Raw genomic sequence first — 26,568 nt, forward strand, 5'->3', positions numbered from 1 at the left:
ATCATTTCACTCAATAAATAAATGACCAAGTATAATATTTTTGTCTCATTTGTTTAACTGGGTTCTCTTTATCTACTTTTAGGACTTGTGTGAAAATCTGATGTTTTAGGTCATATTTATGTAGAAATGTACAAAATTCTAAAGGGTTCACAAACTTTCAAGCACCACTGTATTTTATATATATCCATAACTGCTTATCCTGTACAGGGCCGCAGCCAAGCTGGAGTCTATTCCAGCTGACTATTGGCGAGAGGTGGGGTACACCCTGGACAAGTCGCCAGGTCATCACAGGGCTGACACATAGAGACAAACAACCATTCACACTCACATTCACACCTACAGTCAATTTAGAGCCACCAATTAGCCTAACCTGCAAGTCTTTGGACTGTGGGGGAAACTGGAGAACCCGGAGGAAACCCATGCAGACACGGGGAAAACATGCAAACTCCACACAGAAAGGCCCCCATCGGCCACTGGGCTCGAACCCAGAACCTTCTTGCTGTGAGATGACAGTGCTAACCACTACACCACCATGCCGCCCCATGAACTTATACATGTTGTTTATTATCGATAGATAGTGTAATACAGATATTTTAGACATACATATTTTATATATTGCATCTAATAGTTATCGTAGATTGCATATTTAAATAATATTGGCTGGTGTTGAGTGATATATCAGATATATTGCATATTTAAATAATATTGGCTGGTGTTGAGTGATATATCAGATATATTCCATTCAACTACCATGATACCATGCCAGCTGAATGGAATATATCCGATATACCATGAAAAAAATCCAGCCATTATTATTATTATTATTATTATTATTATTATACCAGAGGGGAACCGTCAGGGCCTTCTAGGCACTTCAGAGAAGGCCCAAACATATCAGCATTTCAAATGTTATATTTAATTTCTGTCATTCTCTAATTGCTTTCATGATTTCATTATAATTATTCTATTCTAATTTTAATTTGGCCTCATTTTCTATCAAATATGCTTCAGAAATGAAAGGGTTACTGTCTGGAAAACATTAAAATCGAGTTATCCAATGAGATTTGTTTGTTTGTTGTCTCTAGGCTGAGAAGGGTTTAGAGCTGGCTCACTCATTGGTTAGGACTTCATTGCCAGGACAGAAGGCCCATGGCAGTGTATGTTTATGTAGGAAGTGACAGATTAATTAACCAATCAGATGTTGATTTATAGGGGAAGGGACCAAAAATGTATCACCATTAGCCTTCTCGAAGGCCAATGTGAGCTTAACCGCAAGTCGGTGCCATAAACGCAGCAGTGAAGTCACCTTATAGCCGGTGTAGCGTTCATCAGTAGTGTTTGTGAATGCTAATAAAGCAGTCAAGCCAGTGCTATCAAGAGCAAGTAGCACAGGCTAACGACCGAGAAACTAAGATTTCTGTCTCCAGACTCTTCTTCCATGCAGCTCGCCACAGTATTTTTCACTCAGACTTAAGAATTCATTTCCCTGTGTAATTTACTTAGTTACTTTTAAAATCAACATCGACAACTACACACAACGGAGCGACCTGGCAGCCTGCCGCTAATCTCTTGCAAAATCCTTTGCCCTGTTGCTTTTTTGGTGCGTCTGGCTAAGTTTTGGCTGAGCTCAAGTCCCAGCTCTAATAGTAACAGTTCGCCACTGTATTATACATCCAAATTTGCGTCTTTCTCTTTCAAAATAATCTCAAAATCTTCTGTGTTTAATGAAACAAACCTGGCAGCCATGTTTGTTTACACATTGTCACAGGCAATCACTACCGAAGAAGTTTCATGTGTAATACATATCTTATGGCATTTTCAATTCACTGTGACGGTTTACTACGGGCTCTGCTGGCAAACAAAGAAATGCTTCTGTGCACGCGCAGCAGAAAACTCTCTCACTGGATATTCTCATCAGCTCCGACGTGTGACATCATGTTGTCTTGACAACTATACAATATCGTAAATCATATTCAACGCTCATTCTCCATTGGGTAGAGTGACATAATACACATAGGATAAGAAATATGCGGACAATATTGCATGCTATCAAACCAAATGAATGAAACCCACTAGAGGGTAATAGAATACATGTTTTTATTCCATGGAAAAAGTGTCCTGTATGTATAATAATTATTTATATTGTGTAATGTCTCTATTGTCCATATTGTACATTACATACATTTTTCTTATACTGCATATACGTAACTTAATACATATACTATGTGTCCAAAATCACTCCCTACTCACTATATAGCGGACTATATAGTGAGTTCACCATTTTGTAGTGCTGTCCAAATGTATAGTGAGAATTATTACACCCTATATAGTGGACTCAAAGTATCCCACAATGCATCATGAAAAGTAGTGTACAACTGATGGTCACTAACCAAGCAATATATACCATCATGCATTGCAGTCGTGCTAAAAAAAAAAAAAAGAAGAAGAAGAAGAAGAAGTGTGTTGGGGGGCGGCACAGTGGTGTAGTGGTTAGCGCTGTCGCCTCACAGCAAGAAGGTCCGGGTTCGAGCCCCGTGGCCGGCGAGGGCCTTTCTGTGTGGAGTTTGCATGTTCTCCCCGTGTCCGCGTGGGTTTCCTCCGGGTGCTCCGGTTTCCCCCACAGTCCAAAGACATGCAGGTTAGGTTAACTGGTGACTCTAAATTGACCGTAGGTGTGAATGTGAGTGTGAATGGTTGTCTGTGTCTATGTGTCAGCCCTGTGATGACCTGGTGACTTGTCCAGGGTGTACCCCGCCATAGTCAGCTGGGATAGGCTCCAGCTTGCCTGCAACCCTGTAGAACAGGATAAAGCAGCTAGAGATAATGAGATGAGAAGTGTGTTGGGGTGAATGGATGGAGGAAGAAACACATTATAAACGGGCATTCAAGTACAATTAAAAATAGTAAATAAGCTAAAATAGAATAAGACAGATAAAATACAAGAATAAAAGTTATAGTGCAAAGGATGGAATTAATCAAAAGCCTCAAATTGGATTTAATAAAAGGCAGCAGCAAAGAAGAAAGTATTCAGCCTTGATTTAAAAGAACTGACAGATGCAGCAGACCAGGGCTTTACATTAACTTTTTTGCTCACCGGCCACTGTGGCTAGTGGTTTTCCCGAGTTACTAGCCATTCAGCCTTTTCACTAGCCACAATTTTGTTGCCAGGAAATCGCAGTTTTTTCTTCACTATGATACGTTACAGTTCGGAAGATCTAGATTTAATTATGAATGGCAGCGTATAATGTATCTCTACAGTAGCACTCAAGTATTCAGTGCTGTTAAGGTAGCTCCCTATAGCCTAGGTCACAACCGGATGTACGATTTTTTGGCCGTGCGATTTTTGGCATTTCCCAAATCGCTGCGTTTTTTTGTTCGTGGAGAAAGACGCACGTTGGCTGTAAGTTTGTCTTGCAACCTGAAAAAAAACGTAAGCGCCCGTAGAGTTTGTTTGACATGACAAAGAACCTCTGTGGCCGGTCTGCGGCCAGTCTACAGCTCGAAAATCAGCACGTCACACGTGCTCCCTCCGTGCGTTTCACGCGTGCCCTCCGTGTGTTTCTTGCGTTTTTGCACGTAGACCGGCCATAGGAGCATGTACGGACGGTTGTGACCGAGGCTTAAATGAAAACATGCAGCCAATTCAGACAAAAATATAAACTGTTTATTGAACTCAAATTCAAGCCCCTTACAATATGAAATATCATATAATATAAAAAACAACATTCAGTACAACTGAACTGATTCTAATGTTAAAAGTCCAATTCAAAACATTTATCATTGAAAAACATTTCATGTTTTGATATGCAAGTATTATGTATATTATCAAGTCTTATTATGTATATTATGTATTATCTATTAATTGTGTGTGTGTGTGTGTGTGTGTGTGTGTGTGTGTGTGTGTGTGTGTGAACATGTGTAGAGAGAGACATTAAATGTCCTCATTACATTCATCATCAGATGAGTCTGAATGGTCCATGAAAAATGGTCTTCGTGACCTGAGGCTTCCAGCAGGCCGTAAGTTGATAGCTAGGGCGGGATCAACTTCTTTCCAATAGCGTGAACGTTTCTAAACAGCAGCTCCATCCTCTCCAGCTCAGCCGACTTCATGAAAGCAATGCTGTCCTGTAGTGAACCAGCCATCTTCACCTGTTTTGATGTTATAGTACCGATGTGTGCATTTGACTTTTCATGGTCCTTTATAGTTTAGAGTTTAAAATTGCTGGTGCCTGTCTTTGCCAGACTTTCTACAGTCTTCGGAGTACATGGTATTTTCGGTTTTGCTATGAACGAGCCAATCTCACCCGAACTTCCATTTGTCATTGAACTGTCTTATCTTCCTATTAGCGTCTTGTTTATCTCCATGGCCGTAGCCAGCTCTGAGGCCCCTGCGGTCCGGACCTCGGTCATTTTTAAGAGCTGAAAATACATTTGTACGCTAAATATTCAACTGGATGAAAAAATAAAGAATAACATTAAAACGTCTCCGTAAAAAGTGCATTGTTAATTATGCTAATCGTTGATTCTGTCTTCTGTGCGCAGGGGCGGACTGGCAATCTGTGCGTTCTGGAAAAGTCCAGAATGGCCGTCCGGTCTACAGCCGTCGGCCCTGTTCAATAACCAAAATTTTCAGTCTATCAACTAACAACAGGTGGCGCTAAGATGATAATTTATCCGTCAATCATTATTCCATAGGCCTAAAAGCCAACAAAGAAGAGTAACGTTAGTGTCTGATAACAGAAAGATGGCAAGCAGAAAACGTAAGGAGAAAGGTGGATGGGAAAAGATAAAACAAAAGAAAGTGAAGTCACTTGAAGATGCTTCAAAATGTAGAAAGCTCACAGAGCTTTTTGGCAGCAGTGCAACTGCAAGCCGCAGCACACTGTAAAAAAAGAATAGTCAAGAATACTTGAAATTTCAAGGCAACCGTCTGCATTAAGATTTTTATGTTTTGTCAACGATGTATGCCCATGATAATCCAAACTATGATAACACTGTTATCTTTATTAAGAATTCTTAATTAAGTCAATTTTCAATTCCTCATTCTGCCAACATAGATTTCTCTTTTTGCTGAACAGTGGCATTCACAGTAGTACAAAAAGGCAATTGAGGTTATCACAAATTTTTTTTACCTTTATTTGGATAGGACAGTGTAGAGACAGGAAATGAGCAGGAGAGAGAGACAGGGAGGGATCAGGAAATGATCTCAGGTCGGAATCAAACCCACTTCCCCAGATTTATGGTATGGCGCCTTATCCACCTGAGCCACGACAACATGAACTTCAACCGGAGAGAGAACCACATTGCCCAGCCCTTGCATTTGGGAGAGGAAACCCCGTGTCTTGGTCATTCAGAGCATGCGCTGAATAAACACCTGTGGCAATTACCGTATTTTTCGGACTATAAGTCGCACTTTTTTTCATGGTTCGGCTGGCCATGCGACTTATACTCCGGTGCGACGTATATATGTTTTTTTTTTTTTTTTTCACCGCGGAATAACTGGAGCTGATGCGGAGTCTGACGACAGCCACGCAGAAGAAGAGGAAACGGCGCTTCATCTGCCGCTGGAGGCAGAGTTCAGAAGCGACACCGAGGATGAGGAATTCAATGGATTTGCTGATTTGGAGTGAAATCATCAGCTTGATAAACTTGATTGGCCTGTGTTTTATTATTAATGATAGGCCTATAGTTATTTAAATAAGTTATGTAGTGATTTTAGGCAGTGCTTAATTTGTGAAGTGGGAGGTCCCAGAACGCAGGAGGAGGGTGGGTCCGGCGACTCAAAAAAAAAAAAAAAGGCGGGGGATGGTTTACTATAACTTTACACACATGCGCTTATTGTGTGTGTAAAATAATAATAATAATAATATCAGACATTATGATCTTAGAAAACGCTTTAGTAAACAGTTACAGACAGTAATATGTCGTGATATTATATTATAAAATATTAATTTTTATTAGTCTATATATTAAATTATATATTACATTTATCTTCTAAAATAACAGACTGTACTCATCACAACCGGTTTATTTCACCATTGGAGATCAGATCACACAAGACATGAGTTAAATGACTCATTTTAAGGATTTAGGTAGGGGATTTAAAAGCGGTTGTTGTTGTTGTTTTTTTTGCACTAGACGGTTGTTTTTACTACCGTACCTGTCTTTGGAGATGATATACCTATAGCCTACTTGACCTCTGATTTGCTGAAATAAAATTTGACAAAAATGAATAATGACACTCCTCGATGATGACTACAGCTTTAATAACACAGATGAAAGAGCCATGGGGCGATAATAAGCCCTACCGGTAAAAATATTCTAAAAGCAAACTGATTAATGCATCAGTAATAGGCTAATAATATTAGTTATAATAATAATATAGGCTATTAGTAATAACGATAGTGATAGTATTAAAGATAGTAGTAGATATTTAAAATAATCAGACTAGGCTACTTACAGGGCAAAGGGCGTGTTATCACTGCTCAGCTGTTCGTTTATTAAATAAACAATGCAGTCGCGCAGTAACCACGCGCCGCTTATCAGATAGAATCACAGATTCTATGGATAGAATAACCCTTCAAAAAAGTGCGACTTATAGTCCGGTGCGACGTATATATGTTTTTTTCGTCTTCATAATGCATTTTTTGGCTGATGCGACTTAAACTCCGGAGCGACGTATAGTCCGGAAAATACGGTATGTATTTTCAATTCAGATTATTCACTATTGTATATTTACACATCATTGAGGTGCACCCTATCAGTTTGATGTGGATTTTTCTGTTCGTTAATAATTATTCATATTTTCTTGTCCATTCAATTGTGAATATAGAATTACTTGAACAAAGCGTAATTCTATTTTTTAGAATTATTCACATCAAGAAAAATCCACATCAAACTGATAGGGTGCACCTCAATGATGTGTAAATATACAATAGTGAATAATCTGAATTGAAAATACATAATTGTCACAGGTGTTTATTCAGCGCATGCTCTGAATGACCAAGACACGGGGTTTCCTCTCCCAAATGCAAGGGCTGGGCAATGTGGTTCTCTCTCCGGTTGAAGTTCATGTTGTCGTGGCTCAGGTGGATAAGGCGCCATACCATAAATCCGGGGGCCTGGGTTTGATTCTGACCTAAGGTCATTTCCTGATATCTCTCTCTCTCTCCTGCTCATTTCCTGTCTCTACACTGTCCTATCCAAATAAAGGTAAAAAAAAAGCCCCCCAAAAAATTTGTGATAACCTCAATTGCCTTTTTGTACTACTGTGAATGCCACTGTTCAGCAAAAAGAGAAATCTATGTTGGCAGAATGAGGAATTGAAAATTGACTTAATTAAGAATTCTTAATAAAGATAACAGTGTTATCATAGTTTGGATTATCATGGGCACATCGTTGGCAAAACATAAAATTATTAATGCAGACTGTTGCCTTGAAATTTCAAGTATTCTCAACTATTCTTTTTTACAGTGCAGTAACGTTCATGTCACGTTATCACCGAGCGAGACTGAGAACCAGGTGGACATCCAACCTGACCAACCACATGCTGATGATGATAGTCATGATGAGGGGCAGGCAGCTGAGGGAATTTCACCGGAGGAGACGGTACCGGTAAGTGACAACGACATAAAACCATAGCATAAAACAGGTTACGTAAAGGCCACTCATAGACCCCTCTCATAGTAGGCCAATCTTCTATTGACTGGATTTGCGGTGTGATGATGAGAAATATGTGGTTTATTGCTGTCAAAACAAACACGTAACTACCAAGCAAGCCAATTATAAATAGATAGGCAAGCACAAATGGCCGCGATTTCATATGTTCATCTCTGCATAATTCATGCAGATTAGGCTCTTTACGTTCAAGAGAACCAAAGCTCTAGCCTATCATTAACCAAAAGTTTGAGGGGGAGAAGTGTTTTCCATTTTGGCACTATTTATCTTTGTCTTCTCTTTCGTGGTGCGTGGTGGAATGTCTGTGGAATAGGCTACAAATGTTGTTTGAAGGATGATTGGTTGAATGGTATCATAACTAATCACAGCAGCATTGCATTGTGCAATTTGTTAATAGCCTAATTTTAGATCTGTTTGTCAGGCTTACCTACCAAAAAAATCAGCATAATATTAAAACTATAAAATGTGTCAAGCAGGCTTATACCCTGTCCACACTAGGGATTTTGTACTGATACGATACTACTTTCGTACCGCAACACCTGTCCACACTAGCAACTATACCGGTACTGTAGCGGTATAACTGTATCGGTATGAAACCCACAAATGTATTGCTGTGTTCACAGTTATACCGGTACGAAAGTGGTATAACTGTATCGATACAAAGTATACCGGTACAGTTTAGTGCATCTGTCCACACTAGCGAGAAATGTTTGCGGTTTTCTTTCACAGTAGTTGAAATGTGCGTGCGCGAAATGTTTCCGTGGTTACCGAGTAACTTCCTTCCGAGAATATATGGCATCCGTTATTTCGAGATCTCAAGAAAACAAAACAATTATTCCGTGATCTCGAGAAAACAAAACAATTATTTCATGATCTCAGCTGGATCACTGTATCTCCGTCGGTAGAGGCGAAGCCGGGCCAATCTTCTGCGGAGGTGCCGCGGACTAATTTTGAAATTATCCCTTATTAAAAGACTTAATGCAATCTCTCCCTGTGTCAACCCCTGATCAAAATATTGCCTTATTAGGTGATTGATTATTCCAGACATTCTAATGACCAAAGTTGCGTCTATACAGAATGAGAAATAGCCCCAAAGTCAGCATATCACAAGTCACTTGGCGTACCTGAATGAACCATTTCTCAGCTGTTTACTCGAGATCATGAAATAATTGTTTTGTTTTCTCGAGATCTCGAATTAGTTGTGTTGTTTTCTTGAGATCCTGAATTAATTATGTCGTTATCTCGGGATAACAAGGTGAATAAAAAAAAGGATTATATGAAGGGCCTCTCTTGGCTTCCGTACGGATGAAACAACGTGTGTGTGCTTTTTGTTGTCAATGTACAGTCTGTATTTCTGGTGGTCATTTATTCAGTCGAATCGTATAAAACGCGCGAGGCAGTTGAGAAAGAAACAAACGAATCTCCGTTCTTCACTATTTTATTCAGCGAAGACATCGATTGAGGTGTGTGACTTTGCGCATGCGCATTACATTTGTATCGATACAGAGCCGCTTCATCTGTCTACACTACGCGAAGCGCTACAGTACCGATACTGTACCGGTACGAAACCCATACATTTGTGGGTTTCGTACCGATACAGTTATACCGTTACAGTACCGGTATAGTTGCTAGTGTGGACAGGTGTTGCGGTACGAAAGTAGTTTCGTATCGGTACAAAATCCCTAGTGTGGACAGGGTATATGGGTTTCGTACCGGTACAGTATCGGTACTGTAGCGCTTCGCTGTAGTGTGGACAGATGAAGCGGTTCTGTATCGATACAAATATAATGCGCATGCGTAATGAACCATTCCTACTTCTTCCGGCAATACGCACGTGCTTTCCAGCTGTAAATAAAACGTCAAAATGGCTCAAAACGACCGTGGAGCTACATGGAGCAAAGAAAGGGGGGGGAAAGGGAGGGAGGAAGAAAGGAGGAAGAGGGGAAAAGGGAGAGTAAGGGAGGGGAAGAGAAGGAAAGAGGGAGAAAGGGAGGGGAAGAGAAGGGAAGAGGGAGAAAGGGAGGGGAAGAGAAGGGAAGAGGGAGAAAGGGAGGGGAAGAGAAGGGAAGAGGGAGAAAGTGAGGGGGGAGAAAGGGAGATTCGTTTTCTTTGTTTCTTTCTCAACTGCCTCGCACATTTTATACAGTTCGACTGAATAAATGACCACCAGAAATACAGACTGTACACTGACAACAAAAAGCACACACGTTGTTTCATCCGCCATATTCTCGGAAGGAAGTTACTCGGTAACCACGGAAACATTTCGCGCACGCGCATTTCAACTACCGTGAAAGAAAACCGCAAACATTTCTCGCTAGTGTGGACAGATGCACTAAACTGTACCGGTATACTTTGTATCGATACAGTTATGCCACTATCGTACCGGTATATATGTGAACACAATGTAATTCTTACACAGAATAGACCTAAAAGGCTAAAAATGTAATTGGGATTTAGGAAAAACCTCCAAATCTGTTTTATTCTTCTTGTCTGTAGCCTAGGTATCAAATGCTATGTTTAGCCAAAGTTTTGGCTGTTTTTTAAAAAAAGAATTTTGAGGTATAAGTACAGGTTTAAAGGCTGTCATTCCAAATAATACCTTGAGGCCTTCATGTTAATGGCTACTGAAAAAGACATCCTCATGTCCCTGGATAGTGACTGTATCATTGACAGAGTGGCAGAAAACAGTCAGTGCGTTTACATGCACATCCAAGTCGAGCTACTGTCGGTAATCGAGCTAAGGGTCCCAGCAGGGGTGCCAGAGAAATCTGATCCTACATGCACACAAGGAAATAGAGCTATTGTGTGAGGTACATTGTGCACCCAAGCCACAGGTGGCGCTACACGCCCCATCGTGTTGGTACACTTCCGGTTGTCGTCATGAAGAAGAGGAGTGATTTCTACTTTACATTCACACCACATGTCATTGCCACCTGTTGGCTACAAACTGTCCTGCGCAGACCACTGTTTTGTAAGACAACTTATTTTGCACAATTGTATATTTTTCTAAAGTCCATTTTTTGCTTACAATTTAACTTATGTCTTAATAAACACACAAAAAGTTCAATTGTTTTTGTTTTTTGTCTCCTTGTTCCTCCTGACCTCTTCTGCTGCTTGCTACTACTACTGTTGTCATGCCGACCGAGGCTGTTGTGTTTCCCGCTTGTGGTCTCGTCACTCGTCACTTCTGGAAGGGGCAGTGCTGAAGTAAGTAGCTCGACTACGTAGCTCGATAGGGTTTACATGCACTAAGTAGCTCAGCTACAATCGCATAATCTAGGTCGCGTAGCTCGATTACGAGAAATCCAGTTCGTTTCGATTTCAGCTGAGCTAAGGTGTTTCCATGGCATTTAGAACTTCGATTTCAGTCGAGCTACGGCAGAAATTCGATTTTCTCTATGTGCATGTAAACGCACTCAGTGACCTTCTGAGGAAACTTCTTCTCCCTCAGCACTAATTGTACCAAGCTTTAATAGCCAACATTCAGAATGACTGCTCAGTGTAATTATTGTTGGCAAAGTCAGTTACAAATATCAGTGATACAGATTTTTTTTTCTCTTTAAAATGCAAGCATAGAAGTGACTGTAAAATAGCAGTATAAAAGACAATGTCTATGTTCATTTTTGTTTAGGAGATGCAAGTGATGTTTAGTTGTTCTTGAATATTAGGTGTTCTTGAGTTCTTGAATAAACAATCACAAACAAACAAGTTCATCTGTGTGGGTTTTGTTATGACAGACAATATACCACTATAGCACTTTACTATAGCACTAAAGTATAGTATACTATAGTATAGTGGGCCTATTTTGGGGGAAAGTCCAGGGCCATTTTTGGGTCCCAGTCCGTCCCTGTCTGTGTGTGTTTGGTGCGCGCAGCTCTGAGACCAAGAACACAAAAGCGAATGAGCGCGTGACTTGGGGAGGAACACAGTGCAGCAGACACGGGGTTTCCATGGTAACCATCAGCGCACTTTCATCAAGCTGTTAAATTGACATTTTCGAAGCAGCGTAGTTGTAGCCTGCCTTGTCTGTGATTTTAAAAATAAATCATTTGATAAGCCAAAGCAATAGAGTGGAAAGTTTCAATTTATGTTTGCCTTGGATAACTTTGCCTAAATCATGGTAGTGTATACTGATTTTTTTCCCCAGAATTTTTTTTTTTGTGTACTGTAGGTGTAACGGATGCCAGATTGTTAATGTATCTTAGTTCCATAGGCTACATGGTTAGGGTATCTTTTGTCCTCATTGCTTGGGCCAGATCAAACTAAAACAAGCTTAAAATTATTCATACTCTTGCCACATACATGATTTTTTTTTTCAAAACTGACGATATTCAGTTCAAACACCATTAAAAGTAATTTCAGGAATAGATCTCTTGTGTGATGTGTAACTCACCCCTCTCATTTAAATAGTACTACTGTACTTCTTCCCACTCCTTTTTTGAACAATCTGCGGTGTTTTGTAATGTCTTAGCTCATCTCATCTCATTATCTCTAGCCGCTTTATCCTGTTCTTGTTAGGACTTGGACTGTTTTGGCCTCTAGAGGCCGCTGTTATTTCCTTTTCGTGTCATGTTTATTTTGGCCTCTAGAGGCCGCCACTGTTCCTGTGTTTTGTGTTTTTGTTAATTGCCTGTTTAGTCCTAATTATCTTCACCTGTGTCCTTAATTAGTTTGTGTATTTATACCCCTGAGTTCAGTCCTCTTGTCACGGAGTCTTTATGCTGTTATGTTTATCTCCAGTTTCCTCTGTACCGTGTTCTTTGTTTTGCACTTTGCTTTTCTGGTTTTTTGACTTTTGTTTTGTACCTTTGGATATTTTTATTTTTGTGATCTTCTGAGCTTTTGCATTTTTGCCTTTTCCTTTGTGGACTTTGAACTTTTGATATTTTATTTTTTCCCTTTGTCTTCCCAGTATTGGATTATACTCTTTGTTTTTGTTTTTTTGTTTTGCCCTGTATATAGTGTATATAGTATAAATAAACCTTTTGATACTTTTTCTACTTCCGCCTCACGCCTCTGCATTTGAGTCATCCCCCTGGTGGCCTAGTGGGGGTTTGCTGGATTATCACACCAACGAACCAGGTTCGAATCCCAGCAAAACCCTAACAGAAAGACTCCGTCATGACCGACTCAGCAGAGGCTGCTTCAACTGTCTACCCGGCCAACCTTCAGGGAATTACGGCAGCTTTGACACGCTTCGGAGCAACCATGGACGCTCATGGACGTACGCTCACCAGCCAACGTGAGGCCCTTGCTCGCCACGAGGAACTGCTTCAGCAAATCGGGAAAACCCTGGCACAGCTGACATCTCTGCCTGCATCTCCTGATCCAGCTCCCGCTCCTGCTCCTGTGCCTCCTGCCATGCTGCCTTCTTCACCTTGCGAACCCAGCCTTCCTGCACCACAGAGGTACGACGGCAAGCACAGTGAGTGCCGAGAGTTCCTTACCCAGTGTCAACTCACCTTTGAGCTTCAGCCTACCACCTACACTACGGATCGCCGCAAGATTGCCTTTGTGATCACCTTATTAGCTGGTAAGGCGCGAGCCTGGGCTACTGCTATCTGGCAAAGACAGGGACCTGAGTGCCTTGATTTCCAGCTGTTCTCTGAAGAGATGCTTCGGGTCTTCGATCAGGCAGACATCAGTACCGACGCAGCCCGAAAGCTCATGTCCATCTGGCAAGGAGGAAGCGTCGCAGATTACGCCATCTCGTTCCGAACGCTCGCAGCAGTAAGTGGATGGAACGAGACTGCCCTGGTGTCAGCCTTCCACCATGGTCTGTCTGACCCCATCAAGGACGGTCTGGCCTCTATTGGATGCCCAAGTGACCTCGAAACCCTCATCTCACATGCTATTCGTCTGGACAACAGGATGAGAGAACGCCACCAAGCCTTGAGCCCCCCCAGCCTCCCTACCTCTACCTGGAAACCGTCTACCTCCTTCAGTGACTGTCCAGAACCCATGCAAGTGGGTCATACTCGCCTCTCTGCATCTGAGAGGGAGCGCAGAAGGAGGGACAAGTGCTGCATCTACTGTGGCAAGCCTGGTCACTTCCGAGCATCATGTCCCGAACTCTTGGGAAAAGGACCGCCCCGTCCAGCCGAGGGAGGGTTGTGACGGGGCCTACCCTCTCTCCCGGACTCCCTGGCCAAGGAATCTACATCCCGGTCTCCATCTCCTGGGGTGAGTCTGTCCACTCTTGTCAAGCTTTGTTAGACTCAGGGGCGGCTGGGAACTTTATGGATATTCACTTCGCCCAAACTATCAATGTTCCGACTGCACCTCTTGAAGTCCCACTGTCTGTGTCTGCCCTCGATGGCCAAGCGTTAGGTGATGGAAGAGTCACCCAAGTTACTTCTCCAGTCTTCCTCCAGTCTCAAGGTCACAAGGAAGAAATATCCCTGCACCTGATTCCTTCACCTGAGTTCCCAGTTATTCTAGGCCTTCCTTGGCTTACTCGCCACAACCCTCGCATAGACTGGGTAACAAGCCAGGTTGTGGAATGGGGCCCTGCATGCCATGCCTCTTGTCTGCTCTCTAGCTCTCCTGTGTCTCCTGCCGAGCCCCCTGATCTCACCGAGTTATCTCAAGTTCCCACAGAGTACTGGGATCTCAAGAAGGTATTCAGCAAGAGCAGGGCCGCCGTTCTTCCTCCGCACCGGGCCTACGACTGTGCCATCGACTTGCTCCCTGGGACTACCCCTCCTCATGGCAGACTGTTTTCCCTCTCTCAGCCAGAACGCAAGGCCATGGAGGAATACCTCAAAGACGCTCTGGTCTCTGGGTTCATTCGACCCTCCACCTCACCTGCTGGTGCCGGCTTCTTCTTTGTCGGCAAGAAGGATGGGGGACTCCGACCATGTATTGACTACAGGGGCCTGAACAAGATCACTGTGCGCAACCGATATCCCCTTCTGCTGATGTCCACTGCTTTCGACCTGCTCCAAGGCGCCACCGTCTTCACCAAGTTGGACCTACGGAACGCATACCACCTCATCCGTATCCGACAGGGAGACGAGTGGAAGACTGCCTTTAACACCCCGTCTGGGCACTACGAATACCAGGTGATGCCCTTCGGACTCACCAACGCACCAGCTGTTTTTCAGGCCCTAATCAACGACGTCTTAAGGGACATGATTAACCCATACGTTTTTGTCTACCTCGACGACATCCTTATCTTCTCCAAGACCATGCAGGAGCACCGCCACCATGTCCGCCAGGTTCTCCAGAGGCTGCTACAGAACAATCTGTTCGCCAAGGCCCAGAAATGCGAATTTCATGTTCCCGAGGTCTCCTTTCTGGGATTTATTGTACGGACAGGCCAACTCCAAATGGACCCTGCCAAGACCCTGGCCGTCCGGGATTGGCCTACTCCCAAGTCCGTTAAGGAGGTTCAGCGGTTCTTAGGATTCGCTAACTTCTACCGCAAGTTCATCAGGAACTTCAGTTCTGTGGCAGCACCCCATGTCAGACCTCACCAAAGGGACAGGTGGATCTTATGTCTGGTCTCCTCAGGCGGAAAAGGCGTTCAGAGACCTCAAGGACCGCTTCTGCACGGCACCCATTCTGGTCCTCCCGGACACCTCCCAACCATTCATCGTGGAGGTGGACGCCTCGGACAGTGGTGTCGGCGCGGTGCTCTCTCAACGTTCGGAAGGAAAGCTGCACCCCTGCGCTTACTTCTCCCACCGCCTGAGTCCTGCGGAGTCCCGGTACGATGTGGGGGATTGAGAACTGCTAGCGGTCAAACTGGCCCTTGAGGAGTGGAGGCACTGGCTGGAGGGAGCGCAACGTCCATTCCTGGTTTGGACTGACCACAAGAACCTGGAGTACCTCCAGCAAGCCAAGAGACTTAACCCTCGACAGGCTAGGTGGGCCCTGTTTTTCAGTCGGTTTGACTTCACCCTCTCATACCGCCCCGGCTCCAAGAACACCAAACCTGACGCACTGTCCAGGCTGTTCTCTGCCACTAACAGGGAGAATGAAGTCGGGCCTATTATCCCGGTGTCCCGGATTGTGGCCCCTGTCCGCTGGGGTATTGAGGAGGCTGTCCGACGAGCCCAACGCCAGGACCCCGGTCCTGGGACGGGGCCACCGGGCCTCTTGTACGTCCCACATCAAGCCCGGGCTAAGGTTCTCCAGTGGGGTCACTCTTCCCCTCTCACCGCCCACCCGGGAGCTCGGAGGACCCTGGACTTCCTGAAAAGACGCTTCTGGTGGCCTAACATGGAGCAGGAAGTAAGGTCATTTGTCCTGTCCTGTGAGGTTTGCACCAGAACCAAGAACCCACGACAGTGTCCCCAGGGTCTCCTGCATCCTCTGACCATTCCCCGGCGTCCCTGGTCCCACGTGGCAGTCGACTTCATCACGGGTCTCCCTGAGTCACAAGCTAACATGGTCATTTTGGTCATTGTTGACAGATTCTCCAAGGCCTGCCGCTTCATACCACTGTGCAAACTCCCCTCTGCTCTTGAAACAGCGAAACTTTTGTTTAATCATGTCTTTCGAGTCTTTGGTCTTCCACAGGACATCGTCTCAGACCGAGGGCCCCAGTTCTCCTCCCGAGTGTGGCACGGGTTCTGCAAGGTCATCGGAGCCACTGCCAGCCTCTCCTCTGGGTTTCACCCACAGTCCAATGGTCAGACGGAGAGGCTCAACCAGGACCTGGAAACCACCCTGCGAGGCCTGGCTATGGATAACCCGACATCGTGGAGCACCTGGCTGCCATGGGCAGAGTACGCCCACAACACCCTGCAGTCATCGGCCACCAAGCTGTCGCCATTCCAGTGCCAATTCGGGTTCCAGCCACCTCTGTTCCCGGACCAGGAGGAGGACGCGGGGGTGCCCTCGGTCAACCAATATGTGAGACGGTGTCGCAAGACCTGGAGCAAGGTCAGGAAGACCCTCATACAGACCTCCAGAACCAACCAGACTCAGGCCAACCGCCATAGAAGACCTGCACACACTTTCCGCCCTGGGCAGCGGGTTTGGCTGTCCACTAAGGACCTTCCGCTGCGGGTGGAGAACCGCAAGCTTGCTCCTCGCTACATTGGCCCCTTCAAGGTGGTGCGCAGGGTGAACCCTGTCTCCTACCGGCTCCAGTTGCCCCGGACTCTGAGGATCAACCCCACTTTCCATGTTTCCCTGTTGCGGCCCGTACTGACGTCTACATATGCCCCTGCCCCTAGGAACCCCCCACCCCCCCCGCATCTTCCAGGGGCAGACTGTGTTCACTGTGCATCGCCTGCTTGACTCCCGCCGGGTCCGCGGCGGCTTGCAATATCTGGTGGACTGGGAGGGCTATGGTCCTGAGGAGCGCTGCTGGGTTCCTGCTCGGGATGTCCTAGATAAAGAACTGTGTCGGGACTTCCATTCGGCCCATCCGGATCGCCCTGGGAACGTCAGGAGACGCTCCTAGAGGGGGGGGTCCTGTTAGGACTTGGACTGTTTTGGCCTCTAGAGGCCGCTGTTATTTCCTTTTCGTGTCATGTTTATTTTGGCCTCTAGAGGCCGCCACTGTTCCTGTGTTTTGTGTTTTTGTTAATTGCCTGTTTAGTCCTAATTATCTTCACCTGTGTCCTTAATTAGTTTGTGTATTTATACCCCTGAGTTCAGTCCTCTTGTCACGGAGTCTTTATGCTGTTATGTTTATCTCCAGTTTCCTCTGTACCATGTTCTTTGTTTTGCACTTTGCTTTTCTGGTTTTTTGGCTTTTGTTTTGTACCTTTGGATATTTTTATTTTTGTGATCTTCTGAGCTTTTGCATTTTTGCCTTTTCCTTTGTGGACTTTGAACTTTTGATATTTTATTTTTCCCTTTGTCTTCCCAGTATTGGATTATACTCTTTGTTTTTGTTTTTTTTGTTTTGCCCTGTATATAGTGTATATAGTATAAATAAACCTTTTGATACTTTTTCTACTTCCGCCTCACGCCTCTGCATTTGAGTCATCCCCCTGGTGGCCTAGTGGGGGTTTGCTGGATTATCACACCAACGAACCAGGTTCGAATCCCAGCAAAACCCTAACAGTTCTACAGGGTCGCAGGCAAGCTGGAGCCTATCCCAGCTGACTACGGGCGAAAGGCGGGGTACACCCTGGACAAGTCGCCAGGTCATCACAGGGCTGACACATAGACACAGACAACCACTCACATTCACACCTACGGTCAATTTAGAGTTACCAGTTAACCTAACCTGCATGTCTTTGGACTGTGGGGGAAACCGGAGCACCCAGAGGAAACCCACGCGGACACGGGGAGAACATGCAAACTCCACACAGAAAGGCCCTCGCCGGCCCCGGGGCTCGAACCCGGACCTTCTTGCTGTGAGGCGACAGTGCTAACCACTACACCACCGTGCTGCCCTAATGTCTTAGCTCTTTATGTTATTTTATTTTTTTAATTTCTCATTTTCTTTCTTTTGTATGTACAAATAGTTACATACATTTTTTTATACATGTTCGAAATAAAAATAAATTCATTCATTCATAAATATGTCAAAATTTTTTCGGCGCGCGCTTTGCGCATCACAGGCCTTGGTGATTTTAAAATGCTGCTCTGGCCCTGCTCATCTCTGCCCCTTTTTTTCCTGAGCAGCAGGGTTTGAAACTCCAGCTATATGCCGCCACATAGTGCACTTGTCAGTCGTCAGCAACTTTGTTGCTTTGTTCATTAACCACAGGTTACCGTATCACTGATTTTATCTGAGCCGTTAACAAACGTTCAAAACAATTCTAACATGTTGTCAGAATGTTTATGCAGGTGCTCATGGGAGTTGTAGGCGCGTAATATTACATTGTAATGTGTTTATTATATCAGATGCCTTCAGAGAAAACTACAATTAAAATATATTGTCATACCACAGAATAAACCACCCGCCAAAGTGGCTAGTGAGACTAAAGTTATTACCCGCCAAAGCCGAATTTTACCCCAGTCATTCTTGAGATCAGGGACAAAAGGGGTTTTGATTTTCTAAAAATAAAATCTCATTATTTCCAAAACATATTCATATATTATGGTTGCACAAGGTGTTGGCCCTCTTATACAGTTTTCGGACAATCTCCCAGGTCAAGATTTTTAACATTATTTTCATGTTTGCGGGGCAAGTCAGAGATTTTGTCAACACCATAAGACACAAAGAAATGTAAAAATATATATATTATTTTAAAGTTTTTCCAGGCATTTTTACTCTTGGAGGTTGCTTTAATCTGTGTCATTCTGTCTGTGTTTTCAAACTAGTAATATTACTTTTAAAAGTTAATTTATTAAGATGTTATTGATTATATCTACCGGTATGTGACTTTATGCATTTAGTTTTTATCCTCCATAACAAACAATGGTATTAAGCAATATAAAGTATACACATTTAATTTGGAAATGCAGTGTTTTTATTGTAACAACTTGAAACAATGTAATAAAATATCCTTTTAAAGAAAAAATTAACTTAACAGTCATATTATGGAGTTGACAAGCTGTTTACGGTGTTGACACACCACTTACGGTGTTGACGAAATAGAAGGGAAATGGAGATAATTTCATTGAACATTTTATTGACATAAAATACCACTTAGGGTTAATCATATATTTGAATTAAAACCTACTTTAAAAACATGAACCAGGCAGTATGCATATTTATATCTTATACAGAGCGAAAAGTCAAATACTCTTGTCAAACAAAATAACATCCGGACATTCAACCAAACAACTGATTTCATTTTCTCCCTCCATCTTTTTTGGTACTCTCTGTTCCTTTTCTTTCGCTCCTCTACTAAATGCTTCCCTTTTGCCATTCTAGCCTGAAATGTACAATGTTGCAATTAGTAAGGAATACACACACACACACACACACACACACACTCATTTGCATACTTAACCCCATAATATGCGTCGTTCCACCAGAGGAACGCTTTACCATTTGCTGAAAACATGTTACTACACACACACACACACACACACTCATTTGCATACTTAACCCCATAATATGCGTCGTTCCACCAGAGGAACGCTTTACCATTTGCTGAAAACATGTTACTACTATAGTACTACAACACTATGACATAACAAAGACTCTTTAGTCATACATTACGACTTGGTCATTCCGATAACAACAAACGTATAGCAGGGGCCGTGTCTTAATGGGTTAAAATGCTTAAGTAAACTTCAGTATACTTAAGTAAAGTAAGTATATAAAGTAATAATATAAGTATATAAAGTAAGTATATAAAGTTTATATATATATATATATATATATGGACCCTTTTCACGTGACGTCACGACAAACGCGGCCGCCATTTTGGACATGTACTACCAGTAGTTTACCACAGCCAACATTGAGGAACGGCAGCAAAAAAAGTGTTTATTTTCAGCAAGACTTCCATCATGCCACTATATTGTTGTGCACCTGGATGTAGTAACCATCAACAAACAAGGCAAGGGTTATCACTTTATCGGATCCCGGTAGATGCTGACCGACGGAGAAGATGGATAGCGGCATACCAACGCTTGTGTAGTGACCACTTTGTTGGAGGTAAGACGAATAAAATTAGCCAGAAAAGGCATTACATTGCTGTTAACATTCCATTCTAGTTTACTGTAATTATGATCTGGCAGCTATTTACACCGGCTCCAGTGTAAATAGCTGGCAGAGCCAACGTCCGAGGTTCCGGAGCGTGCTAGCTTGCGGCCGGCCGGAGCGCGCTCCGGCAAGCTCGGACGTTGGCTCCAGCAGCTATTTACACTGGATCCGGTGTAAATAGCTGCCAGATCATAATTACAGTAAACTAGTAAATACAGTTTTCTGCATCTCGCTCCTTTTTCTTTTATGTTTGTCGCCTTCCTCGCATTCAAACCGATTCGAGCCGAAGTCCACTACATGTCCAAAATGGCGGTCGCGTTTACGAAGGTCACGTGACTGAAAAGGGTCTATACTGAATTCAGTGTGAGGATGATGGATAATTTTCAATAAATATGAAGTATATATAAAAACTATGCAACGCGGATATGCAGAAATGTCATTAAAATACATAGGACATAATACAACTTAAATTTTAATTCATAAAACTGAATTAAATGGGGAAAATGACACACATTTGTCAACACCATAAGGCCAAGGTCAACTCCATAAGACAAAAAATCTTATGGAGTTGACGTTTGACGGAGTTGACAAAGTAGTCTACTTTTCATCATAACTTGTGTTTTTTTGGCAGAAGCCATCTTGTTTTTCACCGGCTGCTTGTGGCCTCAATAATAAAGTTAAATAAAGCTTTCATTACAAAAAGAGTCAAATAAATCTTGAATTTTATTGACTATGGTGTTGACACACTATGGCTGTGACACAAAATGATTTCTAAAAGAGATAGTTCAGGGGAAAAATATAAAATATTAACTTATCAGAGCAGTGGCCTCATGGCATGTGTATCAAGCAGGAAGTGTAAAGGGGTCCTTAGATTGAGAGCTGCCCACAATAATGCCTGATTTTTTTCTAATTTTTGAAAAATCTTATGGTGTTGACAGAAACTCTGGACATGACTTCAATCGCTTAAAAATTACACAAAAATGTTTCTCAAATTGTAAACTTGTTTACAGTTTGAATAATTAATTAGAATACTTGACAGTAGCGGGCGGCACGGTGGTGTAGTGGTTAGCGCTGTCGCCTCACAGCAAGAAGGTCCTGGGTTCGAGCCCCGGGGCCAGCGAGGGCCTTTCTGTGCGGAGTTTGCATGTTCTCCCCGTGTCCGCGTGTCCGGGTGCTCCGGTTTCCCCCACAGTCCAAAGACATGCAGGTTAGGTTAACTGGTGACTCTAAATTGACCGTAGGTGTGAATGTGAGTGTGAATGGTTGTCTGTGTCTATGTCAGCCCTGTGATGACCTGGCGACTTGTCCAGGGTGTACCCCGCCTTTCGCCCATAGTCAGCTGGGATAGGCTCCAGCTTGCCTGCGACCCTGTAGAAGGATAAAGCGGCTAGAGATAATGAGATGAGATGAGACTTGACAGTAGCTATGATGTTTGTTTTATTTTACTTTAAACAATTTTTTAAGTGTTAAGAAATTATGAAACCTGCTTTCGGACAAGGTTTATTTACGGTGCTGGTAACACATTCACTCATGTAAAATAAAATATATGTGTACAAAACCTTTAAATCATACTTTATAGTGCAAATCTGTATTTGTTTTTTTATTTAAGATAATTATGTGACATATTTTATTTACATATTTAACCACAAAAATGAGTTTCAGTTCTCTGACATGTTTTGTCCCTTATCTGAAGAATCACTGACCCGCATTTGGCGGGTGGGCGGGTGCTAATGTAAAGCCCTGCAGCAGACACAAAGTACTCTGTATTTATTAATGTGGGAAATATGCGCAGTAGCTATAATATGCATTTATCACAAAAATACATGAATGTATTTATTGTTTTGAAACCCCACCAGCCGACTGATCTGGCACGTTTTAATTGTGAGATGGTAATAACGTACTGTAAATAACAGCGTGGTGGAGTAGTGTCTGAAAGTGTTTTTTTTTGTTTTGTTTTTTAATTTTACCAATGAGCTCACTATATAGTCTTCTATATAGTAATTCCCTATAGTGAGTAGGGAGTAGTGAACGAGTGAGTGATTTCAGACACAAGGATATTCTTTTTCTTTTCTTTTTTTTTAAATTCCCCCTTTTCTCTACCGCTGCAGTAAGAAGACTGAAATTATGGCACTGAACACCACCAACAGAAGCCCAGTCCAGGTTGAGAATGGAGGCCTCCCGTATACGGACAGGTTCATCTATCTTGGTAGTATCATCAGTATTGAAGGGGGGGCAGACTTGGACATCCAGAGCCGTCTCAACAAGGCCAGCAACTCTCTTAACATGATGAGCAAGGTATGGCGCTCCTCCACCTACAGCACTTACACCAAGCTGAGACTCTACCACAGTTGTGTCCTCACAACTCTCCTATATGGTTCAGAATGCTGGAGGCTGACTGAGAACGATTTAACAAAGCTTTCCACGTTTTACACCAAGAGTCTCTGCCGAATTCTACGCATCTTCTGGCCCAAAACCATTTCAAACAAGGACTTGCTTGAAAGGTGTGGAGCCGAATCCTTGGCTACCATCCTAATGAGGAGATGCTGGAGGTGGATTGGCCATGTCATCTGCCATGAAGCCTCCATCGTCAAGACTGCCTTGCACTGGACACCAGAGGGAAAGCGAAGGAGGGGTCATCCGAAGATCACATGGCGGCGGACGGTGAAGAAAGAAATGCAGCAGATGGGAAAGACATGGAGCAGCATTTCAGTCATGGCGAAAGACTGACAGAAGTGGAGGGATCACGTTACTGCCCAACAAGCCACCCGGCGTAATGGGCATGAGTGAGTGAGTGAGTTTCTGTACCGCTAGATAGACACTAATTATCCGCACCAAATTCCTTGTGTGCGTCAACATACTTTTCCAATAAACATGATTCTGGTTCTGATTCTGAATATGAACCCGACCACGATACCACCAGAAACACAGAAGAATATGGATTAAAGTGGCAGCATTATCAGCATGGCTTTCACAGTTCCTCAACCACATCACTCCCACACTGTTTTTAAATCCTGATCACAGTTATTGCTTATGTTTGTACCTCCCTACAAGCTTTTCTAACAAATTTAGTTGGTTATATTTTACAAAATACAACCCCGATTCCAAAAAAGTTCCTCCAATCGGTGTGCAGGACTGATCAATAGTTACTGGAAACGTTTAGTTACATTTATTGCTGCACAAGGGGGTCACAGCAGATACTGAAAGCATAGCTTCACATATTTTTGCCACTCACAGATATGTAATATTAGATCATAGACCAAGTACAACCCCGATTCCAAAAAAGTCAGGGCAAAGTACAAATTGTAAATAAAAACGGAATGCAATAATTTACAAATCTCAAAAACTGATATTGTATTCACAATAGAACATAGACAACATATCAAATGTCGAAAGTGAGACATTTTGAAATTTCATGCCAAATATTGGCTCATTTGAAATTTCATGACAGCAACACATCTCAAAAAAAGTTGGGACAGGGGCAATAAGAGGCTGGAAAAGTTAAAGGTACAAAAGAGGAACAGCTGGAGGACCAAATTGCAACTCATTAGGTCAATTGGCAATAGGTCATTAACATGACTGGGTATAAAAAGAGCATCTTGGAGTGGCAGCGGCTCTCAGAAGTAAAGATGGGAAGAGGATCACCAATCCCCCTAATTCTGCGCCGACAAATAGTGGAGCAATATCAGAAAGGAGTTCGACAGTGTAAAACTGCAAAGAGTTTGAACATATCATCATCTACAGTGCATAATATCATCAAAAGATTCAGAGAATCTGGAAGAATCTCTGTGCGTAAGGGTCAAGGCCGGAAAACCATACTGGGTGCCCGTGATCTTTGGGCCCTTAGACGGCACTGCATCACATACAGGCATGCTTCTGTATTGGAAATCACAAAATGGGCTCAGGAATATTTCCAGAGAACATTATCTGTGAACACAATTCACCGCGCCATCCTCCGTTGCCAGCTAAAACTCTATAGTTCAAGGAAGAAGCCATATCTAAACATGATCCAGAAGCGCAGACGTATTCTCTGGGCCAAGGCTCATTTAAAATGGACTGTGGCAAAGTGGAAAACTGTTCTGTGGTCAGACGAATCAAAATTTGAAGTTCTTTATGGAAATCAGGGACGCCGTGTCATTCGGACTAAAGAGGAGAAGGACGACCCAAGTTGTTATCAGCGCTCAGTTCAGAAGCCTGCATCTCTGATGGTATGGGGTTGCATTAGTGCGTGTGGCATGGGCAGCTTACACATCTGGAAACATATGCTCCCATCCAGATGACGTCTCTTTCAGGGAAGACCTTGTATTTTCCAACATGACAATGCCAAACCACATACTGCATCAATTACAGCATCATGGCTGCGTAGAAGAAGGGTCCGGGTACTGAACTGGCCAGCCTGCAGTCCAGATCTTTCACCCATAGAAAACATTTGGCGCATCATAAAACGGAAGATACGACAAAAAAGACCTAAGACAGTTGAGCAACTAGAATCCTACATTAGACAAGAATGGGTTAACATTCCTATCCCTAAACTTGAGCAACTTGTCCCCTCAGTCCCCAGACGTTTACAGACTGTTGTAAAGAGAAAAGGGGATGTCTCACAGTGGTAAACATGGCCTTGTCCCAACTTTTTTGAGATGTGTTGTTGTCATGAAATTTAAAATCACCTAATTTTTCTCTTTAAATGATACATTTTTTCAGTTTAAACATTTGATATGTCATCTATGTTCTATTCCTTATAAAATTTGGAATTTTGAAACTTCCACATCATTGCATTCCGTTTTTATTTACAATTTGTACTTTGTCCCAACTTTTTTGGAATCGGGGTTGTATCAACTAGCTCATTTAAATGAGTACAACCCAGACCAGGCAGTTACTAAGGATGATGCGCTAAGTCATATTAAACACAGTGGTAAAAAGCCTCCAGCTTGTGTGCCTCTTTGCCCCAGTCCACAAATCTCAACAAGTCCAGGTTCAGACTTTGCCTGTTAGTGTGGGACCAAATTTCTGAAGATATAACAAAATTAATGGGACAAGCTTGCAAAGGCAGATCATATTTATATGATTTGGATGTGACACTGGCTACTGCAGTATCTGTTAAGTTAAATATATTGTAAATAGTCTATTTGTTATTTACAGCGTAGACTAGCAATGATTGTTCAATGACTTCAATTTAACAACAACAAAAAGAAGAGAACTGACCTTCCCGATATATTTTGAGGTATATTTATCCACATTATTGATAAAAACGCGTTTTGAGGGACGAGTCTCCATTTTGGCAGCCATACTTTGTGAGTCCCGTTGCTATGCGACTGCAGTGAGTCAATCTCATGAAGAGTCGATTCTTAGAACTCAGGCTCTAAGTTAGTGTCGACTCCAGGCTTTAGAGTCGATTCCACACAGCAAAACTGATTCGGATCACGTTTGGAAAGTGAGAAAGAAGCAGCTTTTGGTGTAGATGTTGGGCAAACATCACAAACAGCAGTCTGGCATTATCAAAAAAAATAACATTTACGACAAAAAAGTTAAATTAATTTACAATTAAACATTTTTAATTCACTCAGCATATACACTACCGTTCAAAAGTTTGGGGTCACTTTGAAATTTCCTTATTTTTGAAAGAAAAACACTGTTCTTTTCAATGAAGGTCACTTTAAACTAATCAGAAATCCACTCTATACATTGCTAATGTGCTAAATGACTATTCTAGCTGCAAATGTGTGGTTTTTGGTGCAATATCTCCATAGGTGTATAGAGGCCCATTTCCAGCAACTCTCACTCCAGTGTTCTAATGGTACAATGTGTTTGCTCATTGCCTCAGAAGGCTAATGGATGATTAGAAAACCCTTGTACAATCATGTTAGCACAGCTGAAAACAGTTTAGCTCTTTAGAGAAGCTATAAAACTGACCTTCCTTTGAGCAGATTGAGTTTCTGGAGCATCACGTTTGTGGGGTCGATTAAATGCTCAAAATGGCCAGAAAAATGTCTCGACTATATTTTCTATTCATTTTACAACTTATGGTGGTAAATAAAAGTGTGACTTTTCATGGAAAACACAAAATTGTCTGGGTGACCCCAAACTTTTGAACGGTAGTGTATGAATGTACAAAAGAGACATGTATTTAATTTAATGAGTTAGTATGGAAGCAGACAGTATGGTGGTGTAGTGGTTAGCACTGTCACCTCACAGCAAGAAGGTCCTGGGTTCAAGCCCAATGGCCGACGAGGGCCACTGTGTGGAGTTTGCATGTTCTCCCCATGTCCATGTGGGTTTCCACTGGGTGCTCCGGTTTCCCCCACAGTACAAAGACACGCAGGTTA

At 42.9% G+C, this 26,568-nt stretch overlaps 1 protein-coding gene across 1 annotated transcript in view; it reads right to left on the reverse strand.

Moving 5' to 3' along the window:
- LOC132893800 (adenylate kinase 7-like) overlaps positions 1–25,531 on the reverse strand; it is a 62,400-nt gene extending 36,869 nt beyond the window's left edge. Inside the window, exon 1 of the mRNA XM_060932935.1 lies at positions 25,448–25,531. Within this exon, the coding sequence (XP_060788918.1) occupies positions 25,448–25,531 (84 nt within the window). The remainder of the gene's footprint in view (positions 1–25,447) is intronic.
- Between the last annotated feature and the right edge of the window lie 1,037 nt (positions 25,532–26,568).

Source organism: Neoarius graeffei, chromosome 11 (assembly GCF_027579695.1).
Source record: "Neoarius graeffei isolate fNeoGra1 chromosome 11, fNeoGra1.pri, whole genome shotgun sequence".
NCBI lineage: Eukaryota > Metazoa > Chordata > Actinopteri > Siluriformes > Ariidae > Neoarius > Neoarius graeffei.